The sequence below is a fragment of the Protomyctophum bolini genome (genome assembly GCF_963924005.1).
Source record: "Protomyctophum bolini genome assembly, chromosome: 14".
Classification (NCBI taxonomy): domain Eukaryota; kingdom Metazoa; phylum Chordata; class Actinopteri; order Myctophiformes; family Myctophidae; genus Protomyctophum; species Protomyctophum bolini.
In genome coordinates, this window is record NC_137875.1 from 7595348 (window position 1) to 7604586 (window position 9239).

Sequence of the window (9239 nt, forward strand, 5' to 3'; positions counted from 1 at the left end):
GTGAACAAATAGAGGAAAATTATAACGGATATATCGTTTGAGTCACTCTAAACCTGGCATCCCTATTTTGGGCATGTCGTTATATAGGTGAACATTTTAAAAGTTTTTGTTTTATTTTCCATTTGTTAAGAATGTGCAAAAATGCAGATCTATAAGCTTACAATATGATGCTTTTTTAAGCTTAGATAGACTTTTTCTTTGCCATGACGTTTATTTTGTATTTACACACATTGGTGTGCCATGGAGCAAGGTTTGAAAACATTTAACCTCTTAAACTCTCTATAGACAGTAAGTGAGTTTAACGTTGTTAAATGCAATCAGATATAGGACATTTCTGTTTGGATGTACTACAGTATGGGCTGTCAAGGCCAGAACGTATTGTTTTTGCCACTCAGAAGGCGTTCCCGCATAACTTCCAGCCTAGGTAAGATGATGACACGTGCATACACTATTCTTAGTTAAACTGATCTGATTTGTCCTTTGAGTAGTTGGACCGCTTTTTCTGTCCATGGTACACCAAATCTCTTCAAAGATCTACAAGCTAATTCTGACGATTATGTTCACCCAGAATAGGCATACATGGAGTTCAAGTGGCACTGTAAAAAAGCAGTATCAACTTCAAATGAGTGAAGTGCATGGTGCCATGATGACACACATGTAGTCTTTATTGTATAAATCTACATCCACTTTAAGTGCAACTGTACGGTTAAAAAAAAAGAAAATAAAAAAAGAAACGCATGAAAAATCTGGATGTTGAAAATACAACACTAACATAAACCTCTAATTACATCATAAGCATATCCCCATGGTCTACCACCAATTCCTTGTAATTCTGCGGTGTCCCTCAGACTCTTTATAGCATTATTGAAATGTAATCCTGGAATCTCCCTTTTAAAAAAAGGTCTCGTCTAGAGGCCATAATCATAGTCAGGTTTCCCTTCCATGTAAGACTTATAGAAGGCCTTGTAAGTGTCCACTTTGTGCATGGTGGCTTTGACAGTAGCATCCTCAAACATGCGTTCTGTCCACTTCTTCAGTTCTGGAGTTCCATCCAGACAACTGAAAACACAGAGAATTCAATATAATCATTAACTTATAGTATATCATATATAGTATCAAGAATTCAAAAAATTACTTGAGGTAAAGTAGTCATTATGCAGAATGATATATATATTTTTCCCCATAACTTTTCAAAATGGATCAAAATCGAATCTTTTGAAAACAGCAGATCGTCTCCTTGCAAGTATATAAAATAGGGCTGTTTTGTAATAATAATCTATATCCTACAAAGTAATGCACATACTCAAGTAAAATACAAGTTGTACTTAAGTACAGTACTTGCTGTGTTTATTTACTTTCCAACACTGTCCCCGGACAATAATAAAAATAAAAAAAAATAAAAAGTCTATTTCCATAACAAATACTTACTGCTGCAGTTCGAACAACTCCAGCCTCTCAAACCACGGCCACATCATGTAATCGATCATCGAGATGGAATCACCAGCGTAGAATTTTGTTTTGTTTTTTACCAAGTCCTGAAAAACAAACAGTTGTAATTTTATTTACCACACAACATTGTCTTTTATTTTTCTTCTTTTATCTCCATGGCAAAAAAGAGAAAAAACAGTGCCCTCTGCTGTTAGTTTCTCGGAATCTGTGCTTGAGTAATCTCTCAAGAACAGATTCTGTACTGAAATGAAACAAAGATGGTGCTGTGTTTTTCTTTTCACGATTGCTTCATTTAAAATTCAAATTAAATAAATAATTATTTTAAGTTCATTTTATGTACTCTCTGGGGCTCTGATCATGCTTTTACAAAATAGCAACTTGCCTCATTTAACTTGACAAACTTGTCTTTCAGTTCGTCTTCCAGTGCAGTTACATCCTCACCATTCTTTCTGCCCATTGGGATCTTGTAGAAGTATGGCGTTACCTGTGAGTGCAAGATACATAGAAAATGTATAATGTAAAATCGAATAACAGAATGGCTTCTATAATCCAGGGGTTCTCAAACAGGGGGGGGGGGGGGGGGTCCCGAAAAGATTTTGCGGGTCCCCAAATGATTATAAATGATTATAAAAAAAAAGTCTAAATCTTTTTATTTAATTATTTTTATTTTTGCAACTGAATGGCTGGAAAATTCACATAGTACATGTAGTGCATGCATAAACTTTCTTTAATGATTATATCTGGTATCAGTATTTATTCACGATGTATTTTCTATTAAGGTTATTGTAGCGGTAAATTTGTATTGGTGGTGGGGCGGGGGTCGAGACTCGAGAGACATGGCCAAAGCATTTTCGGGGGTCCCCAGCCAAAAACGTTGAGAACCCCTGCTATAAACTGGTATTTCTTTCAGTTTGGCCAACATTTACCTTGCCGAAATGTTCCAGCCTCATCTTCTGCTGAGCCTTCTCAAAAGGATCGGCGGGCAGCAGTTTAGTTCCAGCGTAGACTTCGTCCAGGTACTCACAGGTGATTGGAGACTCATAGATCACCTGACCACTACCTGTCTCCAGAGTTGGAACCAGGCCAAGTGGGTTCTTTTCCAGGAACCATTCAGGTTTATCCTTCAGATTGACGTTTATGGTCTCATGCCTGACAATAATAATAATAAACTTTATTTATAGAGCACCTTTCATGACACGAGTGCAGCGCAAAGCGCTTTACAGAAAAAATAACAACATAAAACAGAGTAAAAAAGTCTTAAGCTGTGTTTTAAAAATGTCAAGTGAGTGTGCAAGTCTAAGGTGGATTGGGAGTTTATTCCATCGAAGCAGAAGGCTGCTTCACCATATAAGTTCCATTTTTGGGGGCTTTTCAAGCAGGCCGGCAGTGGCGGACCTAAGGGGGCGGTTTGGGATATACCTAGGCAGGAAGTCAAGGAGGTAGGAGGGGGGAAGACCATTTCAAGCTTTATAAACAAGTTAAAACAAAATGTAATCAATCCTAAAGACAACTGGGAGCCAGTGTAAATAGGCTAAAACTGGAGTGATATGTTCTCTCATCTTAGTTTTGGTTAAAACTCTGGCTGCACAAGTTGTAACCTGTCAGTTGTTTTCTTTGGCAGGCCAGAGAAAAGTGCATTGCAGTAGTCCAATCGCGAAAAGACAAAAGCATGAACCAGTGTCTTTGCATCGTCTAACGATTCGTGCAATGTTTCTAAGACGGAAAAAGGCAGTCTTGGTGGCATTATCAATGTGTGTAACGACATTTAATTCAGAATCAGTAATGACCCCCAGGTTCCTGACTGTGGTGTTGCTTCCTACAGTCAGCTCTGACAAAATAAAACAAAAACATTTAAACTACGTACCCCGTAGTAGGTACACACATTTCAACATACTGTACTAGTACAGCATCCTTTTAATACAGTAGATCCCTGAGGGTCCCTGGTCCCCACTTTGAGAACAATCGCTACTGCTGTACATGATAATACAATATGGTCTGTGTCGGGTGTCCAGAACTGTTACTGTATTTTTAGGATTCAAAGTAGCAGATCTATAAGCTCAAAACGAGTCACTACTTTTGATGCTTTTGTGTGATGATGTAGCCGTTAATTGACGAAAAACAATACACAAAAAGTTTGAATATGGAGTTTCTGCTCGACAGCAACAATATAAAACTAAATAATCTGTGCAATATTTTGAATGTACTGTAAATGTTTCTCACTTGATTCCTTTGGCGTGGAGAACTAATCTGGCCCTCTGGGCAAAGGGACAGAATCTCATGCTGTACAGTCTGATGTGTCCTTTAGGCACTGGGCCTGGGGCAGCACTACCTGGAAAACAAACAAAAAGATGACCACGTTACACATCTTCTAGTAGGAATATCTAGGAAATACAGAGCTATATATGCCAGTGGTCTGCAATCATTTTCAAGGATCAAGGATCAAGGATCCAAAAATATTTGACCACAGTGACATACTGGCAAATATTTTCTGCAAGGGAGTCGGGGCCCCCATATTTGTAGTGTTTTTATTTGTGGGGACTCACTAGTAGCCAGGCCTACAGATGGAAATTAGCTTTCAGCTAAATCTGACATGTTTACAAACATGAGATCTGTTCAATTGATTGCATTAACTTAATGTACATTAATGTTCATTAATGTGCATTAAGTAGGCTAAAAATATATTTTCTCTTCAAGCTCACAACGCATCGCATCATGACACTTGACATGTTGTGAGCTTGTAGATCTGATGTGTGTGAATAAACAATTAAGGTGAAGTGGTTAAAGTTATTGCAATGCTATATTAATTTTGTTGAGACAATAGTTACACGTTTGACGTTTCTCATTAATCCACTATAAGGGTCACTCTATTATTAGCATCATGTTTTTTCTCTCTGTGAAAAAGTATGGCATTCTGCATTTAATCCATACAACTACACTACTACAGCATTTAATTCAGTGCTTTTGATTTGTATTTATCTCTGGTCAAATAGGAAGACTAATTCCTGCCAAAGCGTAAAACTGAATTGAGTGCAAAATCACCATGACTTTGCAAATATGTCACAACTGAGACTGTCGGAGTCATATGACATTTATGATGACTGATGAGTTGATGACAGACTATAGTGGTCACTTAGGGCGCGGACCTTCCGTCAAGGCAATGCGGAAATGTATTGAAATGTGACTGTAATGGGTAATCCACCTTTTGTTATGACTCACGGTCGATCCATGTCACCTTTAGCAAGTTGTACTGTACATGTAGGAACAATATGTCCAGATAGAACAAAATCTCATAGCTCATTTTCAGCAGCTATACGTATATAACCGGTGCAACATGAATAATATGGCAACAATATAAAACAAACTTCCATTGTGATGGAGAATATAATCTAGTAGTATAAACTTGCATATTTCAATAAACCTGCTGCATCTAAACAAGACTGCAGCTTGCAATAATCATCACATAAATATGTGACTTCACCTGCATTAGTAGAAATGCGCCCCTTACCTTTGGCGAACGATTTCTGTGCTGCCATTGTGGAATGTATAGGTTACAATATGATATAATATTTATATCCTGGTTTTATTCTCTCGTAAGGTACATAGGGTAACTTGGTAAGGACGGCTAAAGTCAGACGGACGGACACAACAAAAGCAATGTGGCTGCAGCCGCTGCAATTTATGCAAAGGCAATGGTTTTTACACACAATCAGTTGCGCGCTGCGCGAAAATAGCAGATCTACCAGCTCACAAGGCACCGCATCGCTACGCGTTGTGAGCTTGTACATCTTGTACATTACCGGCGTGTTGGATGAAGTAACAGCCAATGGAAACCGAGCTACACTTCCTAACTATCTGGCTCCGTCTTTTTGGCAAATCTAGACATTCCTGTTTGAGAGCTAGCAAATCTAAGACATCCGGTTGCTTTCAGAATAAATGTGACTTTAATTAAATAATTATTACATGACACATAACAGTATTAGTATTACATTACAGTTATTGTAAAGACACACATTATGTTTCTGTGTAAAAATAAGCAATTAGCAAAAACTAAAATCCCTGCTATGTATCGAATAGTGTTTTGATTGATTGAAATATTTATTAACAGTTTGTAGAATTGCAGTACATTTTAAGCACAAACTCAATACAGAGACTGTCAACTGTGAGTGGACGACCCAATTAAGCATTACACTTGTTTACAACAGGGTCCACATTGTTCAATTCATCACATACGCACATGTCCGGGGAGACCTCCTCTACTACAACACCACACCCTCCGCTAAGCAGCAGAGGTGTAAAAAATGTTTTGGCACGAGGTCAGAGGTAAAAGAACGTCACATGTCCAGACTAAAGTGGACGCTGGACAAAAATCCATTCTATGTATCGACTAGTGTGACATACGCACATGTCCGGGGAGACCTCCTCTACATTCTACAACACCAAACCCTCCGCTAAGCAGCAGAGGTGTAAAAAATTCACTCCATAGAGCGAGGTCAGAGGTAAAAAAACACATCCCATTTCCAAACTAAAGTGGACGCTGGACAAAAATCCCTGCTATGTATCGACTAGTGTGACATACGCAAATTTATTTTTACACCTCTGCTGCTTAGCGGAGGATGTGGATACTAGTCGATACATAGGCCTAGAAGGGATTTCTGTCCAGCGTCCACTTTAGTCTGGACATGTGACGTTTTTTTACCTCTGACCTATAGGGTATTCTTATTTTGAAGAGATCGTCTTAAATTTTATAGCTTAGATTTGCCAGAAAAACAGTGCCCTAGCCCTAGGGGGCCTGACAGTCAGTGACTGTACATGTCCAACACTGAACACACCTCTCACTTCAAACGCTGCTGTAGCCTACCTGCAGATCAGATATAATTCAGCTGATCCACTGACGGAATCGAGTGTCCAGCAGGTCTGCGGACGAGCCATTATTTCTGTTCAAACATACAGTAAGTAAGTAGCCTAGCCAATACTATTTTGAAATCTAAATAAATGCACTATAGGATATTAAGATTTCTTTTCATGATTTGTACTTTATTCATTTTAGACACAGACATAGACAAAACATAACCAAAGAAACTCATAACAGATATAGGATATTAATTATAAGATTAAGATGCTATATAGGAGATTTGTGTGCTGACAGAATGCCTTGTGTTTATAGTTTGTCTGATGGTTGTCTGAATGTTGAAACATCTGTCATCTTCACATAGTAGCCTACCTTAATTCTCCTATACTAGGCTACAATTAGTGTAGTCTTTGATGTTTTTGACAAAACTGATTGATTGATTTTGATAAAGCTGAACTGATTGTTGTAGGTTGTTTTGTTGTGGTTTTGTCAGATTTTTTGGCGCTAGGGAGCCAGGTCCGGTTTATTGTTGATTATTGTTGGGTAGCGTGACAGGTCTATAGCCTATACTGTACATTGGGTCACGGACGCATTAACTCAGAGAGAACCCTGATATTTAGGCCTACTGTTTTAATTTGTCCTGCTGTTACGCATAGCCCTGTGTGCCTACTATTGTCAGAGTTGCTTGCTACACTACTAACTGCATCTGCAACACTGTGGTCAGCCTGTCTGTCGTTGCCGTGGTCGGCGCGTCTATCATGCGCTGTATATTGACTGGCTGTTTGATTGCAAGCTGTTTTGTGGTGTCTGCGCCCGCACTCTTCACAGTGAATGCCCTGCGTTCTACAATTACGCGCGACATTCCTGCCTACCAGACATACAAAACACCTGCCTTGTTTCCTCAGTGTTTCTCTTCGAGACAGAGAGACAGTGACAGTGACAGTGACAGTGCTTTGCTTGCTTTGTGGACCACTTGGGGGTCCACGGACCACTTGCCTCAAAATTCCTACATCAATAATAATGATAATAATAGACATGCATGCACGCCGCATGCACACATGCACCACATAAACTCCCACAAAAGAAAATCACTACACACAGTTGAGACGCTGATTATCAATTCCCATTTTGCAGATCTATATGTAGACATGAGGCCAGGTTAATTTGTTGACCAGTGGCAACCTACAGTTTTCTTTTGTATATTATTAGGCTATTATTTTTATACTGTTTAGACCAGTACGTTCTTGGTTTACCTACGATGCTAAATGCAAACATTGATTCAATTCAATGCAATCATTTCTAAATTGTAAACTGTAAGGAGTAGGCCTATAGGGCAGGTGTTTTAGGGGAAAAACCTGTGTCGCAAGATATAGCAACTCGGCCATGGGAACGCCCATTGCGCAATGTTAAATCCCAAAAAAAAAAAAAAAAATAGGGCCCACGGTCTCTACAACATATATTTTTTTGTTTGTTTTTGTTTAGATGTTGGTTTGTCACTGAAATATCACTTTGTTACGGGTAATAACAAGACGTTTAAAATCATAATTTAATATTTGACTCAATTCCGTAACTTACCTGATGATACAATCAAATATACTATATTGCTGTCTCGTTGATCCTCTTGAGCTGTTTTACGGTGACTGTGACACAGGTATGCATTTTGACCATCTCGCTCTGCTTGCATTACAAAACTATTCTGATCAGTGGAGCTGGTATAGTTTCCATCTTTGTATAAGTTCCAGCCTTCGTCCTCTCCTTCCTTGTCACATATGATATGAATGTAACAGTCTCTCCAGTGAATGCCGGGTTGGGCTGCACACTCAGAACAGCTTCTGTTGTATACACAAACACAAACACACAAGTAGAAACCAAATGGTACAATCGTGATTTAATGTCAAAACGGACATAAATATACTGTATGTAATAATTGAGAGGTTGAAGTGTGTGACAGGTGTAAATATGCTCTTTACTGAGTGAATAAAGACACAAGATACTGAATCAATCCTCACTTTCACTGAGTCCACAGGAGAGGAAGATGCTCACCACTGGAGAGAGAGAGAGAAAAAAACATTTGATATCAAGCAATATCAAGCTAAGCATGCACTGCATTAATTATTCCTAATTAACACAATACCAACATACGTAGACTAGAGTTCTCAAACTCTGCCAGTCTACTCTTAAATGAGCTGTACTTTGTAGGCTACTTTGAATGTGTAATGAAAGGTGCTATAAAATTGCCTTGCATACTGGCTCAGACTGAGTTAACATATAGGCTAGTCTATCAATAAATATAATAAATGTCAAAGCGCAGTCTGTCCATCTCCAGTGACTCACAGATGACAGATAATTCATTCACTGTTCAGTCACTGACTGTTCATGTCGACTCATACGAACGCTTCTGGAGTTACAGTACATGGTTTACTGCAGACAGATAGAGACATGGTGCATTTATATACATTATATATAGACCTGTGCCCATGGTGGGGGCTCTAGCTGTGCCTGTTGGGCACTGGCCTATTTGGAACGATGTAAGTTGGAAATGCATACCCCACCCCGATATTATGAGTTGGAGCCTCTACATCAATATCAATATGACATTATCCCATTGGATGAATGGTTAGTGAGCCTGCCTATAGGACTCTTCAGGTCCCGAGGTCTCACGATTACAGCTCTCAGCGATGTGTCCAAGTGTCCTTGAGTTCCTCTGTGGGAATATCCTTTTTTGGAGAGAGAGAGAGAGAGAGAGAGAGAGAGAGATGCTGCCCAGGCTGTCTGAGAATAAAGCACACAAGTAGCCTAGTCTAACAGAGCGACCGTGGTAGACTGAATACACTAGCTGTCAACATGGCTGTGGCACGTTCTGACAACATTGAGCTTCAGACATTGTTGAATGACATTCGTCCAGCACTGCAGGACACCCGCACCCTCCGGGCGTTCACTC

General features: G+C 39.3%; 1 protein-coding gene across 1 annotated transcript; it reads right to left on the minus strand.

Annotated features, from left to right (window-relative positions):
- Positions 1–627: 627 nt before the first annotated feature.
- Positions 628–5122, minus strand: LOC308328158 (glutathione S-transferase omega-1-like). The gene is made up of 6 exons (XM_080781888.1): positions 4955–5122; positions 3670–3778; positions 2376–2598; positions 1832–1933; positions 1429–1535; positions 628–1059 (listed from the first exon to the last, which is right to left on the minus strand). Exons 1-6 carry the CDS (start codon positions 4980–4982, stop codon positions 909–911), a joined length of 720 nt encoding a protein of 239 aa, XP_080638014.1. The 5' UTR covers positions 4983–5122; the 3' UTR covers positions 628–908.
- Between the last annotated feature and the right edge of the window lie 4117 nt (positions 5123–9239).

What these genes read in the sequence shown, in the direction of transcription:
- LOC308328158 (XM_080781888.1), bottom strand. Translation starts at nt 4,982, where the DNA reads ATGGCAGCACAGAAATCGTTCGCCAAAG. An exon ending in AGTTTGTCAAGTTAAATGAG is followed by an intron (nt 1,536 to 1,831) that starts GCAAGTTGCTAT and finishes TTTGTTTTTCAG; the next exon opens with GACTTGGTAAAAAACAAAAC. An exon ending in GAGTTGTTCGAACTGCAGCA is followed by an intron (nt 1,060 to 1,428) that starts GTAAGTATTTGT and finishes CTGTGTTTTCAG; the next exon opens with TTGTCTGGATGGAACTCCAG.